General features: G+C 39.0%; 3 protein-coding genes across 8 annotated transcripts in view; 1 reads left to right on the top strand and 2 right to left on the bottom strand.

Moving 5' to 3' along the window:
- Positions 1-863: 863 nt before the first annotated feature.
- LOC106330292 lies at positions 864-2,132 on the top strand. Its single transcript, XM_013768787.1, has 4 exons — positions 864-870; positions 987-1,169; positions 1,266-1,915; positions 2,001-2,132. The coding sequence occupies exons 1-4, from the start codon at positions 864-866 to the stop codon at positions 2,130-2,132; spliced, it is 972 nt and encodes a 323-aa protein (XP_013624241.1).
- A 6,528-nt stretch (positions 2,133-8,660) lies between these two features.
- Positions 8,661-9,899, bottom strand: LOC106330291. Its single transcript, XM_013768786.1, has 2 exons — positions 9,552-9,899; positions 8,661-9,497 (listed from the first exon to the last, which is right to left on the bottom strand). Exons 1-2 carry the CDS (start codon positions 9,897-9,899, stop codon positions 8,661-8,663), a joined length of 1,185 nt encoding a protein of 394 aa, XP_013624240.1.
- An 8,608-nt stretch (positions 9,900-18,507) lies between these two features.
- LOC106332186 (transcription factor TCP18-like) overlaps positions 18,508-20,415 on the bottom strand; it is a 4,758-nt gene continuing 2,850 nt past the window's right edge. Inside the window, exons 3-4 of one of the 6 annotated variants that reach the window (XM_013770658.1) lie at positions 19,080-19,447; positions 18,508-18,838 (exon numbers count right to left, since the gene is read on the bottom strand). In XM_013770658.1, coding sequence (XP_013626112.1) covers positions 18,656-18,838; positions 19,080-19,447 — 551 coding nt within the window. In that variant the 3' untranslated portion in view covers positions 18,508-18,655. Of the gene's footprint in view, positions 18,899-19,079; positions 19,448-20,415 lie in introns of all 6 variants that reach the window. The other 5 variants (XM_013770657.1, XM_013770659.1, XM_013770660.1 and 2 more) reach the window with 5 other exon arrangements.

Below are 20,415 nucleotides of genomic sequence, written 5' to 3'. Positions count from 1 at the left end.
ATTTATGAGAAACATAATTTATACTATATAAAAGTTAAGGTTATAAGTCATCGAAATCGTTTACGTAGGATTTAAAAAAACTAATTGTATTAGTTTTAAAAATGTTAATATTTCCAAAAATTTATTAATAACAAAAGTTGAGTTGTTAAGATTTAAGAGATGATCAAATCTAAGATTTAAGAGATGATCAAACCTGAATTGTTAGGGGGTGCACTTTGATTTGTCTCACATAATTTGAAATATAAATAATATTAGAAATTTTTATCCTTATAGACACATTTTGTCTTATTAATATCACTCAAAGTCACATTGTGATACAACACACTTTCTCACACTTTCTCTATGCTATGGTTACTAATATAACCCTCAACAAGAGACAATCTAGTTAACCACCCAACCATCTATTTACCTTATCTTTTACTTTTTACCAACCATCTGTTTACCTTGTCTTATTAATATCACTCAAAGTCCTTATCTTTTACTTTTTACCAACCATCTGTTTACCTTATCTTTTCACATTTTCACGGTTCTTGTAAATCAATCTCAATCTCCAAGAACCCTAATCATTTTCTCCCGATGAACCCGATGAACCCGATGAACCCGGTGAACACGATGAACCCTAACCTTGTCTTTGTTACTTTCTGATTCTCTTCTCCGAAATCGCTTATCTGTTTAACCAAATCCTACGGCTCGCTTTTCGTTTCTCGTCCCAGAAGTTCTTGAACTTTGCGGTCCAAATCAAACCTCACCAGACCTTTGGCTCTTTGATTTTCTTGTTCCTCGCACCGATTTCGCTTATCTGTTTCACCGACAAACCTCACCAGTTCTTGATACTCGCTCCCCGGTTCACCGACAAAATCCTAATGGAAGGTTAGATCCCGATGCTCACTTTCTTTTCCTTATTCTCTATTCCTAAATATAATCTAATTGATTCCGTCGGTTTGGAGCAAACCCTAAAATTTTAAAATTTTCCTTATAAATTGCAGATAATGCGTGTGATACCCGTCTCCCCGAGAGGCTTTTCGCCACTGATAGATTTCCCCGTAATCGTTTGAATATGTACTCTAGGCCGAACATTCTAGCTTTCGTTCGCCATGTTCTTCGTGGTTCTGAAGCGTTTGCAAAGATTAGGAAATCTTCCTTCGGAAAGCTTTTTGATCGCCCAACTCGTTAGTGCCCAGTTTCCTGTAAGCTGATACATAGCCTTCTCTCCCGCCAGTTGCGCTGCAATCAAGAACACACGCTATGGTCTGTGTTTGGTAAAGACCATCTTAGATTCAGCCTCGAAGAGTTTGGGACCATTACCGGCCTTAATTGTGGCTCATTCCCCGACGGCTACGAAGCACCTGACAACAACCGAAAGGATGCAAACAAGCAGAAGGGCGCACACAAAGATCCGTTGTGGCAGAAGATAGTAGGCAAGTACGACAATATCACCATTGCAGACTTAGCTGATGAGCTTGAGCACGACCACCAAATGGATGAGTGGAGGAGAATCCGACTTGCTCTCATCATCATACTCGATGGAGTCTTGATCGCCTCCCAACAGATTCACCGCCCTACGTTGAGGTATGTTCAGATGCTGGACGATGTTGATGCTTTCCTCGAATTCCCTTGGGGGCGTGAATCGTTCCTACACACTGTGCGCTGCATGAAACCGCCTAAGTTCGAGAAAGGCAAAACCGTAGACAGCCCAGTTGATATGCTTGTTCTGAAGCTCAAACAAGAAACATTCCGTCTCACCGGGTTCCCTCTAGCATTGCAGTTACTCGCTTTCAGAGCCATACCCATGTTGCTCTCTAAGATCCTTTCTCCCTTAAACGACCAGACAATAATGGACCTTACCGAGCCTAATCTACCTAACCATCCGTCTATTGAACTAGACGCAGTTCTACAAGTCAAAGTTAACCCCTCTGTAAGTATATAGCTCCTCTAGCGCCCATTGTTTTCCTTTCTTTGCTGACTGACCACGCTAACTTTGTGTGTTCTGTCCCATGCAGCTGTGGGTGACACCACTCATACCGGTCATCAGGGGACCGCATCCTGGGTGGGGGGTATGGCCAAACGATAAGACAGATGATAAGGTGACATACATGGAGCAGCTGAAAAGCCAACACCCACTGCTTTTCTAAAGCTATGTGGCCCGGAGGAGATTGCTCGGAGCCTGTTTTGACGTTTACTCCAATATCGGAAAAACCCGTTCACAAGAAACACACTGTTCCGAGGAAAAGGAAGGAGTCTACGCTCAAACCTCACAAAGCGGGGAAAGAAACTTCAGTACCTACAGAACAAAGGCGTAGCACACGCTTGCAAGCGTCCTCCACACCAACCCCCGCCCCCTCCAACGAGTTGTTAGAAGCTAGAATCTCTACTTTGGAAGCCAATGCCAACGTGATGGTAGCCAGAATCACCGGCTTGGAAGCCACAGTTGCCAAGTTGGGAGCATCCAACGAGCGTTTTAAACAAAAGCTACATCGGAAACGTAAAAGGAGCAGAGCCACTTCTTTATTACCACAGTTTGTTGTCACGCATCGTCGCAGGAGCGCACCTCAGGCACCACAGACTAATGATCTCCCCGGTGACGATCATCATGATTCTCCCAACTCTAAGAGGCGTAAGACCAAGCAGGTAACCCATTTGACTTGTATAATAACATACATAACCATTACATAATTTTGCTTCTCAAACTTTGAGGTTTAATTGTTTCCCAGGTCTCCGATGGCATTTTGGGTTCTGGATCTCCTATTCTGAGTCAATACCGTGCCCAACATTGTGCTTCTAGACGCATTGATTTCAACAACCCTGTTTTTACTGACCACCTATCAGTGGACCACCCCTCTGCTGACCACAAATCCTCTCCACATCACTATCCTGGCCCACACTCTCCCAAGCCACTCTCATAACCAACGCTCCACCCCACTCCTAGCTACTGACCACAACTCATCTGACCACCAAATCAATCCCCATCAATCTCCTGACCACCAATCTCCTAACCATCAAACACATAACCACCCATCACCTACTAGCGGTTCTGCTAACCACAACTCTCCAAACCACGACCCTCAATCCTGTGCCCCCTAGTCGTCGACCCCCTTGACCACGCACCGCCCATCCACATTCATCCTACCACCACAACATCAGACCCACCCGCACCTGACCATAACTCTCCTCTGCCCGCTTTTTCCCTCGCCAAACATTCTCCAACCATGAAAACATCTACCGAACTATCTCCCTTTTTCACTGCGGTCACCTCTCCAAAACATCCGCTCCCACCTGCTCCTGCTCTCTCCCCTCAAGGAAGCCTTTCACAACAATACGCCCCAATAGGGACTTTGCCACAGTTTGATGCTATCCCTCTTAACAAACCATCATCCCAATCATCGCCTTCTCACGGTCTTACATTACCCGAACCTGATACCGCCCCACCTGTCTACTACTCCTCAGCCTTTCTGTACTCCCCAATTCCACTTTTTAACCCACACCTGCTGCCACAACCCCACCCACCATATCCCCTAATCCACTATTTACCCCACCACCTGGTTTGACCACCACACCAACCAGCTCCCCAAACAAGCCCGATGGCTTCTCTACCCACTAGTCCACGCCAAATGTTTTCGCTGCAACGGCTAGTCTTAAAGGGTCTACCAGCCGTTTGATCTACCAAGTAAAGGACACTTCCTCATTCTCTGATCCTTTATTGATCCTCTTCTTATAACCACCATACTTTCTAAACTCACTCACTCCTTTAATTGCTCTAGGATCCAACCAACGAACACGGAGTGGGAGAAGCTAGTGATTCATCACCAAACAAGACAGTATGCAGGGTTGTGGACGAACTCAATGTACTGTTTCTAACAATAGCTCTCTTAACCTTAGAAATCGATGCCCCCATTCTAATCCTTGCCCCGCTTATATTGCAGGCACAAACGTCTGTCCCAGAAGTTTGCGAGCTCAGTGACTCATCGCCAGCCAGAAAAACAAAGGAGCATCACCCGTCTGAGGCAGAAAAGGTCCTAGCACAAACTTTCCTCAACCGCCCGGATTTCCCCCATTACCTTCTGGTCACTCCTCCACCAGAGGATCTATGGGACATTTTCGCAAAAACCATGGCAACCAACAAAAAAATGTAAGCCACATCACTGACCTTCTTCTTCTAACCGTACTTTCTACATATTCACTCATCAACTATCTTTTTTTTTCCTATGTATATCAGCTTCCACGTCACACCTTCAAAACTCGACTTCAGCAACCAGTTTCTCCTCCAGCTCGCTACTCCCCCCCAGTGGACAGACTCTCTGGTACGTGCAGACACAGTTTCTGATATGGCATCGTCCCCCACTATCACCTATTACTAACTCAATCTCTGTATGCTTTATCTTTTTCCCTCCAGCACATGGCTGTGCTAATGCACATGCTAGACATGCATCACAAAGATGTGCTACAGATGGAGAATGCGACGTTTATGCCTCCCACCCTTACCTCATTGGTGCAGTCTAAAGATCGCTAGTTCCAAGCCGCAGTTAAGAAAGACAAAATCCGGTGGGATCATCGGATTTCCAAACTGCTCCTGCTCCCTGGTAAAACCTGGATGAAAGAAGTTCAGAAGGTATACACTCCAATGATCTGGGCTGACAGACACTGGGTGGGGTTAGCCATCGACTTCCGGGCTGGACATGTTGACATACTAGATTTGCTACCCTCTCTATACGACGAGGAAGATGTTCAACGATTTCTCAGGCCCATCCTTCAGATGCTCCCCTATCTCATCCGTTACCTGGTCAAGAACAACTCCCGTGATCTATCTCCTTTTACATGTCAGCGGAGGACGGGCACCTATGAAAACACCAGGTCTGGCGATTGCGGTCCTGTTTGCGCTAAGTTTATGGAGCTACATCTATTCGGTGACCCGTATCCACACATGAGCGGTCTCACAGATGGCATGGTTGATAAGTTCCGCCAACAATACGCAATGGAAGCGTATAAAACCATTGTCTTACCATCTTACTACTAGTCTTCTCTCCCTAACTTTATTCTACGGATTAACAAGGCACCTTTTCATGTATTCTACTAATGTGACATCCTTGTTCTCGGACTACTTGGGTTTTCTGTATTGTTGTCATCCCGGCTAGAAACTACTATGTAACCTTTTATCAACCAACTAAACTAGGCAGTGGCTTTAGATAATTTCCCAATTTATATACTTATGTGATGGTTAGCTTCATTGTGGTTGTATTGGTGAGCATCGGTTTTACCATGTCAACTGGGCATTTTCGTAACCACGTCATCATGTCCACAATACAAACAAACACATCGACCCTAACACACCAACCACTCGAACGCGTCCATGACCAAAAAACCATTGAAACTCATCGCTTAGTACAATCACCTCGTGTCGTGGGACCATCCAAGCAAAAAATATTAATATCTTCACCTGTTATAATGAAGCCTCTAGTTGCAGATCTCAGATCTAAAACACAACTGAAGCCTACACTACTTGGAATTCCCCTTCCTTTACTTTCTCCTTAAAATCAACACTTGCTTTAGCCGGTCCAAACCATGGAGACGGTTCAGGAGATCCCCAGGCATTGCCATTGCGGCTCTAACACCATTGTCCTGACTTCCAAGACTAGACAAAATCCTGGGAGAAGAATCTTTCGTTGCGAGACATCTTCCAGTCCAGACCATCTTTTCAAATGGGTTGACGAAGCGAACTCCGAAGAGTTAGCCCTTTTGAAAGACAAACAAGTCAGGTTGGATCAAGATCTGCTACAACTTAAGCAAGAGCTTCTTGACATGAAGAAAGATATCGGCGAGATTCTTCAGGTTTTAGAGTGTATCAGATCTAAGGCATAGATCTGGATATGTTTGCAGACACCATAAACTTGTTCTAAGCATTGCTGCAATCATAGTATTCAAAAATTATGGGTTATTGCCTCCCAAAATCTTGTATTACACATTCCATCCATCTACTATGGAACATGTACTGCCAAGTGGCTAAACAATCACCTTTCAGCCATCAGTTATTAGTCCAATCTAAACAACAACATCCCAAACCACGTCAACTTCCTTTTATAAAACAAACACAACCTATTTATTTACTTCCTAACTTTATAATAACCCACACCACAGAAGCTTCTTCTTATATACACACCAACCACAAACATGTCATCCAGACAACAACCTTCCCAACCTCAATAAACCCTACTTTAACCACAATAAAGAATTTAACGTAAAACAACAGCCCCACCCTAAACAACATGGACCCTTAACGTTTAAAAAAAACGCCCTGCAACTCATAAAATAAAACTGTAGACCCACATCTGCTGCCACAACCCCACCCACCATCTCCCCTTATCCACTATTTACTCCACCACCTGGGTTGACCACCACACCAACCAGCTCCCTTAACAAGCCCGCTGGCTTCTCTACCCACTACTCCATGCCAAATGCTTTCGCTGCAACTGCTAGTCTTAAAGGGTCTACCAGCCGTTAGATCTACCAAGTAAACTGTAGAGCTTCTTGTTTTACATCCATCAACCACAAAAACGTCATCCATAATAAAAACAGAAACACAACTAACACCACAACCACTCCCTAAACAAACTCCTTCTTATACACACACCAACAACAAAAAGTTCAACCAGCCAACAACTTCCTAAACCTCATTAAACCCTACTTTATCAACAAGAAAGAATATTACGTTCAACCACAGCATGACCCTAAACAACATGGACCCAAAACGTTTGAAAGAAATCGCCCTGCAACTAATAAAATAAAACTGTACAGAAACTGACCCCAACCACTCCGACAACCACTATAGCTTCTTGTTTTACATCCACCAACCACAAACCCGTCATCCATAATTAAACCAACACCACAACCACACCCTAAACAAGCGGTTCCCACCAGTTTAAGAAAAAACCTTTCTGCATCAGCTACACACTAACTGCGAAGCAACTGACCACAAGCTCGCTGACATCTTCCTAACTTCGTGATGACCAACAACACATAAACCTCTTGTTATACACACACAAACCACTAACATAAAATCCTGACCACAACTTTTCCAACCACGCTAACCCCTTGCTCACCAACAATGAAAAAACAATCGTTAACCCACACCCACACCCTAAACAATCGGTTCTTCCGATCTAACCATGACGAAACTAACCACGAACCGACTAAATCCCAGCACAACATGGTGACATCAACCCCACAACCCCTGCATCTTTTGTTACACAACACCCCAACCACCACCACCACGTGATCCATAACCATAACCAACACAGATCTAACACCACACCCTAAACCTAAACCCGTGGCCAATCTCACGTGACATACCTTGTAACCAGAACCAACTTAATCACATTTTTCATGACCACACACACCTCCCTAAACCTAAACACGTGGCCAATCTCACGTGACATACCTTGTAACCAGAACCAACTTAATCACATTTTTCATGACCACACACACCTCCCTAAACCTAAACACGTGGCCAATCTCACGTGACATACCTTGTAACCAGAACCAACTTAATCACATTTTTCATGACCACACACACCTCCCTAAACCTAAACACGTGGCCAATCTCACGTGACATACCTTGTAACCAGAACCAACTTAATCACATTTTTCATGACCACACACACCTCCCTAAACCTAAACACGTGGCCAATCTCACGTGACATACCTTGTAACCAGAACCAACTTAATCACATTTTTCATGACCACACACACCTCCATTCATACCTACAGCAACGTGTAGCCAAACCATGACCACCACGACCACAAACAAGACAAACACGCAAATAGCTTCCGTTACATTACTCCCAACCATAACCTATTTAACCACAACTACCACAAACAATACATCGATTCCAATAGTTTCCGTTAGATAACTCCCAACCATAACCTATTTAACCACAGCCTTCATAACCCCCCCCCCCACACTTCCTTTCGTACTTACACCACCTTGTAGCCAAAACAAATACCCAAAGACCACAAACGTGTTATCCACCCCGTAACCCAAATCAAAACATTCACCACTACTACACCCTAATGCTAACCACCCCCGCCCCTCTCATATACTACTCCACCTTTTAATCTGGTTCCAATCCAGCTTTTACTCCACACATATCATATACTACACTCAATAGGAATACCAAACATCCAATTCCTTCAAAACAACAATCAACCAAAACATAAGCGTCCATAGAGTTGTTTCTTAAAATCATACCAACAAGGTTTTTGCTCACACAATTGGTGGTTGGTGGCATTAACATCTCTATTACATATACCTAAAGTATTACTCCTTGAGGTTACACGGGTTCGGTACAGAAAACAATTCTCCCAGCACCTCCTTACAATACCCGTCCACAAAAAACTTCCATTACATAACAATCAATCTCCAATCATATCAGAACAGTGCAATTAGTCTGGTTGTGTCCTTCTACCCTTCACCTCCCGCATTTATTAGGCACAGTCTTCTTCTTAGCACCCTGCATCAAAAAAACACACCTATTAGCACACAGATGGATAGTCACAATTAATAAATAATCGCACACCAATTTCAAAAACACTATCTACCGGCATCTCCCCTGTCGAGGGGAATCATTTGGTCCTACGCCTTCCTGGTGGCCTCTTAGACAATGGTGGCATTACGTTGCATCCCTGACATCGTCTGGAATATCTTCGTCCCTAGGGTCGCCAATTGGGCTAATAATACCTGCATAGGTTTTCCTCCACGCCACCGTCTTGTACCAATGTCCTACCATAGTCTCATATGCGAGCCATATGTTGTCGGCTGCAATCATGGCATGCCCACATGGTATCTTCATGTTGTCAAAGTACTTGCAAGTACACTTCTTCTGCTCCAACTGAACACTCTCAGAACCACCAAACTTCCCAACAACTTGGCAGCTCCAGCTAGAAATAGAGTTAACCTTGCTGCCCCTAAACATCGCCATGGTCTTCGTCATCACTTTATCGACTTCTATTGTCATCAAACCCCGGTGCTTATTGGCCTTCTTACGTCTTGCACTGAACCACCTTGTCATCATCCCTTGTATGAACATCACCAACTCAATTATTGGGGACGACCTACCCTCTACCAATGTGTTGTTAAGCTGTTCAGCTATGTTAAGCTGTTCAGCTATGTTACTAGTCATTATATTATACCTCTGCCCCCCAAAGTACGTTCTAGACCAACGTGCAGACCCTATCTTCCCCAAATAGACCCCACATTCGTTGTTTGACGCCCTGATCTTGTCATAGAAGTTTTTGTAATCCCTCATCCTATGCGCAGTCGCAGCCGCAATCACCAACCTCGTTAACCCCTTGCTAGAAAACCTAGCATTCACGTTCCTGGCCAAATGGACGATACAAAACCCATGATGGGCTTGTGGATACACACAGCTGACCGCGTTGGCAATTGAAGTGGCCCTGTCTGATATTATAGCAAGGTTGCTCGAATCCGCCAATAGCCTCTCAACCTTCTGCAGAAACCACGTTCAAGCCTCAGTATCCTCACTGTCTACTATTGCAAATGCCATAGGAAACACTTGGAAATTGCCATCTTGTCTGCTTGCTGTAAGCAACACTCCCTTGTACTTCCCATTTAGATGTGTGCCGTCTACAACCAACACATACCTCAGCTTCTGGAACCCTTTAATAGATGCCCCAAACGCCAAAAACATGTAAAGGAACCGCTCCACACCCTCGTCGTCCACCTCTGTCTCAATATCAGCTATCGTCCCGGGATTAGCAAGTTTTAGCATATAAAGATACTCAGCCAGCTTCATATACGAGTCGTCATCTGGTCCCCTCAACTCAAACATTGCTTGCTCTTTGGCTCTGTAACACTTCATGTAAGATACCGACAGCCTAAGATCCTCCATCAAGAGCCTTTGGACCTTTTGAAGAATCTTTAAATTTTCACCGCTGCAATAACCCTAGCAGTCCCCCTACTACCATACCCATTCCTACTCTCGATTGGACAAGAATGATCCAGCTGAGCTTTCCTAATTTCATAGTAACCACAACCCCGTATCTCATGAGCTGTGACTCTCCAGTCACAACGATCATCGGGACATTCGCACACAAACGAGTCAACCTTTGTCCTCGTCTGTTTGAACTGAAACTGCCCTTTAATAGCGTAAATGGCCAAAGCAAACTAACAATCGTCTTTACTACCATACACCTTCCCAACATGAACAACACCACTAGCCTCTTCGACATCTAACCATGGGATTTCGGACCTTTGGGCCTTTCGAAGGATCTTTGAATTTTGCTTTGTACACCGCTGCAATAACCCTAGCAGTCCCCCTACTACCATACCCATTCCTACTCTCGATTGGACAAGAATGATCCAGCTGAGCTTTCCTAATTTCATAGTAACCACAACCCCGTATCTCATGAGCTGTGACTCTCCAGTCACAACGATCATCGGGACACTCGCACACAAACGAGTCAACCTTTGTCCTCGTCTGTTTGAACTGAAACTGCCCTTTAATAGCGTAAATAGCCAAAGCAATCTGACAATCGACTTTACTACCATACACCTTCCCAACATGAACAACCCCATCGGCCTCTTCAACATCTAACCCTGGGATCTCGGCGGCTTCGTAGACTGTGTCATCATACAGAGGCGGAATGTCAAACTCTTCGTCATCGACATCTTCCAGCTTCCTGTTACTCTACTCTTGACCACCCGGCTCCTGACCACGAGTGTTCCGTCCACCTAAACTCGTTCTACCCATCCAAGCGAAGTCATCCACATGGATCTCACCCTTCAAACATCTACCACCGCCGCTGCTTTCCCCGACAGGCTCACTTCTGCTACCCTCCGACAACTTAGCAACCCCGTTTGCCTCTTTCTCGTTAAACACAACTTCCACGGCGTTGCTGCCTCCCAAATCACCATCTATTAGTGGCTCCCAAAACTCAACGTCATATCCTCTAGGCCTAACATCCCTTTCATCAATCTCTTCTGGCCCACTGTAGTCGCTATCAATACCGTCGCTCATGCCATTACAATCACCTCCACCAGTGGGGTTACTTTCTGACCTTAACCGCTCTTTGATTTTCTCAACGTCCTCAGTAAGCTGAAAATCATCAAGGTTAATGAAGTTGGTTTTTGAACCAACGCTGGAGAGGTCGACAGTCTTTCTTTTATTACCACTCTCGCGCTGCTTCGTACTGCGTCTCGGTGTTTCAAAGCCATCCATGTCAGGAGCAGCCGTACCATACCCAAAACTTTCGAAAGTTGCGAACAGATTCAAACTCCCGGTGACTTTCATGTGGGAAAAGAAACACCTAAGCGCACCATCGCTTGTCAGCAGGACGGGGGGTGTTTTAATTCTGGTTGCAAGGTCCTTGCTGTCCGGCGGCCAATAGCTAAGCGCTACATTGGAAGAAGTTTCTGACTTCTTGAACTCAGCAAACACCCGACTCTCGACCTCCTTTATGGTCAGCGCATCATGGACAGGTATCATCCTCGCCATATTTGTCTTGTCCACAACAAACTCCCATTACCCGTCAGACCCACAAAGCCATGCTCCACACATCACCATACACATCTCGTCCATCTGCATTAACAACGTACATCGTTTACTGTGGAAATCTAGAAAATACTATAAAACAAAAGCCTAACCATAATCTAGAAACTACACCATAACAAGATAAATCCATAAGAAGTACAAACTAACCTTCACTTCGGCAGCGAAGGAACTCGGTGCGGAGCTCCCTACGTCGGTTCTATCTCTTACTTCTCTCCTCGCCTTATCTTTCAGCTTCGGAAGCGAAAAACAAAGAGAAAACACACGTTAAAGGGAACACATTTATGGCGATCCCAACCAACACGCCTACTCTTAGCCATTGGATCTTCTTTTTACAAAATGATCTGACGGCCAGAATTGAAACCTCTCTATTTCACCTTTTTCATTTATTACAACAAAGAAATGTCTAGTTTGGTTCCTTGGAAGGAACATCCTCTCCCCTAGTAACTGTTGGGGGCTTTTCTAAAAAAAAAAAACACATGTCCAAAGAATGTGTCCTCTGATCAGAAAGTGTATTCTAGTGTTAACAAAAGAGACAAAGTGTCTCCCAGTGTGAACATCTCATAGGTGGAAGACGATATAAAATCTGTGTGCTTTGGCTCACTTTTCCAGACCTATATCTATAGATATTCACAATCTTTAAGAATTTGAATCTTATCAATCAATATTTATAGCATATGTGTCCAAATAACACTAAAGTCATCAAACCACTGTACACATGATTTTTTTTTTTTTGATCAATCTGTACACATGAATCTAAAATTCATTCTAGGCCAGTAAGGTTATCTGAGTCTATAATGGGCCTCGGATCTTTACTTTTGAAACACCTACTTGCTGAAGGCAACCTCATTGCTCCAAACAAATAAAATTAGTATTTTAACAGAATTTATTATTATTATTATATTTTGTCATCTGAATATTTAATTATTTAATTACTACTATATCTTACAAATTAAAACAAAAGTCACAACCTTAATTCATGTGTGATTTTTTTAAAAAATGGACATATTCCTAGAAAGTCATGTTACATTTAATCTATAATCTTATCATTTAAATTTTGGGCCTACCAGAAATTTTTATTGGGCTATCAATAATTGGATTTAAACAATAGATGATCCATTGGATTTACAGAGAGTATAAACTAAATAGATATAATTTAATGTTGTAATACTATACCTCCATATGTTAATTATTTAAATATTTGTCGATGTTAACTTTTAAGATTATAAAGATTTTTTTTTAATAACAAAAATCATATTATCTAAAAATGATTAATCTTTACTACCTTAAACCAATGAAAATAAATTTTAAACTATATAGTTTATTTTAAAAATTAAACAAAAACTAAATGTTTAATTATTTACTTGATAATATAAATCTATGAAGCGAAAAGTTTAATTTTTTAAAAACTTTCTAAATTTGTGAAATGTTACAATATTTTTGAATATGATAATAAAACAATATTTTAATAATCTTTATATATATAGTTACGATTTTAATAATGAAATAATAATCCGAAAATATATATATAGAAGAAGATACAAATACATGTGAAAGTTTGAAACAATCTAGTCAATGAAAAAATATACCGTAAACTTATTATGTTTTAAAAAATAATAGACACATATATATTATAATATATACCAATTTAGAATTGAAAACAAAGTGTTTATATAAAATAAATGAAAACAAAAACCCGCGCGGTTGCGCGGATCGAGATCTAGTTTTAGTTTAAAAAAAGAGTTCAGTGGTTTAATAATAAGTGACAAAAATTATTACGATTTCTATAAATATCTCAAAGTTTTCTTGAGAAACTCTATGTCTTCTCTAATTTTTTACTTTTTCAAATTACTTAGATACTCTCTAAGTGCCTATGAAAAGGCTGATATCGTTTTAATTTGTAAGTGTTGTTATCCAAAATTCATGTATTATTTCTAAGATGGACAAGTCAATTTTATATCAATTTAAAATGTTAAGATATTTACCATTAAATATTTTTACATTCATATTTAAATGTAAATATTTTACAATTTGATGTTAAAAACTTTGGTAAAGACTACAATGAAAATGCAGACATTAAATATTGATACTATGTATAATTCAAATCGTAAGTGGAGATTCAAATTCTTTATGTATTGTGTAAGTTTGCACCGGGGAAAAAGTCACGACAATCAAATTGAATAGTATATACTGATGAAGTTACAAAAATGAAGAACTGTATTTTTGTTACAAAAAACTGTGTTTTGTTACAAAAATGGTAACTTTATTCAAAGTCAAAATTTGTGTGCATGGATTAAAATGAGAAAAGAAATATTAATCAACCACATCGAAGCATGCTTTTTCGCATCGACTCGTGTTGTCTAGCTAGCCGTCCAAAGGAGAGAATCAGCGAGGAAAGTCCTGATCAGTCCGAAGAGAATTTGGATTTAGATGTGAAACTTTCTGATTCAAAAGAAAAATAATATATGTTGGAAAGAAAATAAAAACTCTGAATAAATGGCAACTGAATCGAAATGGTAACACCATTATATAAACAATAGGAATGTATAGGGGAAAAAAATAAAATATGAATAAGGAGAAATTATTGTTTCTTCTCAAATTTAGTGAGAAATAACTTTTTTCTATAATTTTCTAAGAAGAAAGAATGGAAAAAAATTATTTTTCTAAATAATGTTATTTTATAAGAATGATAAAGAATTTTATGAATATGTATTTCAAGTGTAGTCTGTAAAAGTATACCGTACCACTTGGTGAGTGTGGTCTGCTCGGATCTGCGTTAACTGATGATAAAACATTTCTAGGCAAGACTAGAACTACCTCAACCACACAGGTTTTGATAGAAAATCGATATAGTTGATCATCCGCAAGTGGTCTTTAGCAAAAAAAGATAAAGAATTTTATGTTTCTTATTATTCCATTGTTCACCATTCAAAAACTAAGTATCACCATGAATGTAGTGAAGAGGAATCATTTCTACCATGTATTTTAAGAAATTGTTCAAAGTTATACTTAAGATTGGCCTTATAAACCTAGAGCCACTTAAGGAATGCTATCAGTCTATCACTATTTGGCAATTGAAAAAAAAAGGAATAAAACGCATATTGACTGGTCTTCATGACTGACTCCATTTTTTTTTTTTTTGACTCGCTCCATTTGAACAAACACCAACAAAAAAAATCTCTAAAAAAAAAGAAAATAGAAAATCAACAAGAATTGCCGGGAAGCCCTAAAATCCGCCATTGATGCCGGATTCGTACAGTCTCTCTCTACTAGGGTTGGTGTCTGTCGTTCAAAGCCGCACTCTCTCTCCCTCACTAGGGCTTTTAATTAGTAGGGTTTGAGAAAAAGACAATGTCGGGTTAATTAGTTTTGCAGTATCTGGGCCCGTTCTCTATATATCTGGGTCGGATAAATTGTTTCTTTTTGTAATAACAGTCAAAGTTATGGTTTCTCACTACCCAGATCTAGGGCTTTTTCTTTTGTTTTTTTTTTGTTTCCTCATCATTTTTTTAATTTTTAATTTAGCTTTCTATCATTAGGGTTTTATTACAGCTTCGCCGATTAATAAACTTCACTTTCTCATACATTGAGAAGCAAAAAAAAATCTTGCATATCTTTTTGGTTCTTGTTTTGTTCTTCTTACCTCTTGACAGACATTTTTTCTTGATAACGAAATTAATCCCCTTTTAATTGCTCCAAATTGACCTCCTTGACGTTTCCACACTATAAAAAGATACATATTAAGCTAATTTGATTTTTTTTGGGTAAAAAAGCTAATTTTTTATCAATTGTTTTCTATTAATTCTCACAATTACTCTTTGCCGCGTATAGTTATTTTATATTGTTTTTGAATTCCATAAGTATACACTAACATCTTGACAAATATGTAGGCATGGGACCACTTTATTTACATACTTCATATTTTGTTCTTCGAGCACATGGTCGACTTTTGTTTCTTTTTACTTTTTCTATACCAGTTTTTCCTCTGAGAATAATGTAACCTTGTGATTTTAGAATCCTCTGAATTTCCTTTTCGTTATATTTCAATCATATTTCTCAACCTTGCTAGTGCTTTGATTATTCAGAAACCATCATACTAGATTTTCACTAGCTAGGGCTTGTTCAGAGTTACCGCAAAATACTTTTGACACAATTGTTTTTGATTTTTTTTTGTTGAGTGGTGTCTAAACAACTTACAACTGTATATATTCTAATTGTTTTTTCTTGAGAAAATACTCATTGTGTTTTATATGTTTGGCATTGCACTTCACATTATTTTAGGAACATAGACATATGCTATGGTAGACGAATTGATGTAGTATAAACAAATTTATGTTTTTGTCGATTTGTTGATATAATATAAACTAAAATATCTACACTGACTTTGTATCACAAAATATTTGTAAAGTCATTTTAATACATAAATAATGATCTTTTGTGTTTTATACTTATTCGTTTTACCCTTCTGTCACTGACTTAACATAATTTGTCCTTTCGTTAAAATTTTATTCAGTCATTTTAATATATCTTCGTATTTCTTTCTGTAAATTGACACTTCGGTTTGGGACGTCTGTTAATTCGTATCAATAGCGACCTCTTCTTTTACCGACTAGGAACCAAATACAATTAAAGCAAGTTTTACGTTCTAAACAAAGCACAAAATGGCTTTCATATTGTCTGTTATGTTTGGCATTATCATGTGTGTTTTGATGTTTGGGACTTCACTTCACATGACTTTAGATATATTATATCTTTTCTCTTCAAATTTCTGTTTGTAAATTAAAAAATAATACTGCAGGAAACTTACCTTTTGTCTAATAGTTTTTCTGGATGAGTTTGAATAAATTTACCTTTTGTTTGACTGTTACGTGACATGTGTATTTTATTAAGTAAAATGTTTATGTGGATATAATTAGGACTTAGTATCCTATAGAAATAGATAGTCATATTAATATTACATAAAAATAGATCCATAAAATGACAGGTAAAGTCGGATTAATCAAATATTGATTTTGTGTAATTGTCATTTGCTTATTTGACTCTTAGTTAAATAAACATATTTTTATTGGTCTACTAGTTGATACAAGACAAACACATAAGACATTTATATACACTGACTATGTCTCACAAACTGTTAGGAAAGTATAAACTACTTTAGTACATAAATATTATTCTTTTGTTTTTCTTTATGTAATTTTTTGCTGTTTCAATTTTTTATTTACTCATTTATTTTAACCTACTTTTTTCACTTCACAGGATTTCATTTTAGTAAAAAAATTTATGTTTTTCATATTCCTCCCTAAAATCCGAACCTTGTGTTTGGGTCTTCTAACCCCTTCTTATTGTAGTCTCTTCCTCCACTTACTAGTTATCCAGGAACCAAATACAACTAAATCAAACTTTACATTCCAAACAAAACACACAAAATCTACTCTCCCATATTGTCTTTTATGTTTGGCATCGTAATGTACTTATCATGTGTGTTTGCTGCAACTATGAGTCATTGCAAACATGTCTATCATAACATTTTACAAAATTGTAAAAGAAATTATGATATCTAGTTTAATTATGATTTTTTTTCGTTCATTACCATAGAGGTCTCCTATGTATTGTGTTTCCAGCACCTGATATATAGTACAATTAACAGTCAATATCTCGGTAAGCAGGGCTTGAATGTATTTTAGTATATATTTTATTTCTGATAAATGACGAAATTTTATGAGGTTGTAGATCGAATTCTAGTAGATATTTTAATCGTTTTTCTCCGTTTTAGTGTGCCTATGGTTGTGTTTTTTTTTGTTCAGGAGCCAAAAGACAAATTAGATCAAAGAAAAGTGGAGACCAAGGTACACAACACAGGCTAATAATATATAGGGAAAGCAAACTATGAAACTAGTATGTATTTCAAGTGTAGTCTGTAAAAGTATACCGTACCACTTGGTGGGTGTGGTCTGCTCGGATCTGCGTTAACTGATAATAAAACATTTTTAGGCAAGACTAGAACCACCTGATCAACCACACAAGGTTTTGATAGCAAATCGATATACATTTGATCATCCGCAAGTGGTGCTAAAATCAAAGTGATCGACTTCTTACCGAGGCTATTAAAATGGTGAGTGACTAATATATTTTTACCATACAAATGGAATACGAACACTGAAGACATTAGTGGTACAAGCGTATTATAATATATGTACTTCTTATTGTGTCAACATATATAATTTAACGCTAATAAGAGAACAGTGTGAACATCAGGTTCATAATCGATATCGTCCTATTGTTGTTTTTATTCGAAGCTCTATCCAGAAGTACTATATATCAAATTCAATCTTTTTATTATATATACATTAATATATATCTTTGACCAGTACGAAATTATAGTTTGGGGACATAATATATCCTTTGTCTGGATTGAGTAAGTTAAACCAAATCCCCTAGTAATTTGGCTTATCACAAAAGAAGTAAATTACTACTCCCAAGACATTTTGATCGATCAGAGCAGATGTTTTATTATAGTATATAATTATATATATATATATATATATATAGCATTGGTTAAATGACGAAACAATATAGCTTCACTTCATTTATAATCACAACTAAAGTGTATTAAAAAGTGATCATATATAACCTCTCTGGAAAATATATTTAGACGCATAGAGCTTCACTTCATTTAACTTATACATGATCACAAGCCATTTGATTAGTTGCACCATTTAATTAAGTTAACTACCTTGAAAGGTTTTAAAGTTTTTGACTGCGGCTTAAATCCACTATACTATAATTGATGTCCAGGAGTCATAAAGAGAATCAGTAGAAAGTGAATTAAATCATGAATAATAACTTACCATTTTCACAATTTTCGCAATTTTTGTTTGTGATCTTATCAATGTATGTATTCCTGAAGGCAGACGACAGTCGACAAACTCAACACGCATATGTTATACTATTAACAAAATGCGTTTATAGAATTAAAGTATTATACAAAATACATTGATTATTTTACATCAATTTAATATGTGGCACTAAAATAAGTAGGAAGCCTTCATATAAACTTAAGATTCAGAGTATATCTCAGCAAATAATTATTCTAAAAATTAACGGTAAAATCGATCACATATTATATATGGTAGTTCTACATGAGGTCTCTTGGTCTCTCCAAGAAGTGATGAAGATCCATAAACTGACGCTGCTGCTGCAAGGCACGTAACCAAACTAACAAATGAAATTTGGCAAATAATATAGTCTGTCAATCTGCTGCTGCAAGGCACGTAACCAAACTAACAAATGAAATTTGGCAAATAATATAATCTGTCAATCGAAAAACGGCGCCGTTCAATCTGTAATGTGAAAATATATGGTAATGATTAATATAACTCACAAAACATAAAACGAATTCCTACACTAATAACTGGTGTTGGTACTTTTGGGATTTGAGGTAGACAATATATAAAACTTAAATTTACTAGTAGTAATTAACAAAATAAACTCTTAGAATTAAAAATTGTGAGAATAAGATACCTCTATTGAACTAGCTGTCCCTTGGCTGCGATGGTGATTAGGCATTGGAAATGATGAATTAAATTTGTTGACCAGAAATTCATTGCAAACTGCAAAACCATCGTTCTTGCAAAGAAGTTCTTCGATCGCTTCTTGGCAGGGCGTAGCCTCAAAATATTTGCAATTCACATGGCTTTTATTGTTCTTGACTATCTCATCATGATGATTATGAGCTTCTTCATCCAAAATATTTACTTGTGATATTCTCTTCATCATCTTCTCCTTTGTTCTATCCTTTGCTCTCTCTCTTGCTTTTTCTCTCTCGTCCTTAGATAACTTCTTCAAAATGGGCGTTCGCGCTTGCAACATCTTTCTCTTCCCTCTCATCACTACAAGAAAACAGCGGTATTCTGACGGACATTCCGACGGAAAATGAAATCCTCGGAATTTCCCGAGGAAATTTCGAGGAAACCCAAAATTTGGGTTTCCTCGGAAAAAACCGACGGAATTCCGAGGAAACATCAATCCGTCGGAATATTCCGAGGAAATTCCGAGGAAAAATGTGTTCCTCGGAAAAAACCGACGGAATTCCGAGGAAACATCAATCCGTCGGAATATTCCGAGGAAATTCCGAGGAAAAATGTGTTCCTCGGAAAAAACCGACGGAATTCCGAGGAAACATCAATCCGTCGGAATATTCCGAGGAAATTCCGAGGAAAAATGTGTTCCTCGGAAAAAACCGACGGAATTCCGAGGAAACATCAATCCGTCGGAATATTCCGAGGAAATTCCGAGGAAAAATGTGTTCCTCGGAAAAAACCGACGGAATTCCGAGGAAACATCAATCCGTCGGAATATTCCGAGGAAATTCCGAGGAAAAATGTGTTCCTCGGAAAAAACCGACGGAATTCCGAGGAAACATCAATCCGTCGGAATATTCCGAGGAAATTCCGAGGAAAAATGTGTTCCTCGGAAAAAACCGACGGAATTCCGAGGAAACATCAATCCGTCGGAATATTCCGAGGAAATTCCGAGGAAATATTATAGGGATTTTACAAAATTCCGAGGAAATTCCGACGAACTAGTGATCGATCGATGTGTTTTTGGACATATAAATTTGGGTTTCCTCGGAATTTCCTCGGAATATACCGACGGAATTCCGAGGAAACATCAATCCGTCGGAATATTCCGAGGAAATTCCGACGAACTAGTGATCGATCGATGCGTTTTTGGACATATACCCATCGATCGATCACATTGTTACGCTTTGGTCCATCTTAGTGATCGATCGATGCGTTTTTGGACATAAATCCATCGATCGATCCGTTTATAAAAAAACATTCGAGATTTTGAAACC

This window comes from Brassica oleracea, chromosome C3 (genome assembly GCF_000695525.1).
Source record: "Brassica oleracea var. oleracea cultivar TO1000 chromosome C3, BOL, whole genome shotgun sequence".
Taxonomy (NCBI): domain Eukaryota; kingdom Viridiplantae; phylum Streptophyta; class Magnoliopsida; order Brassicales; family Brassicaceae; genus Brassica; species Brassica oleracea.
Note: the sequence above shows the minus strand (reverse complement) of the source record. Positions and strands in the feature narration are given on the sequence as shown.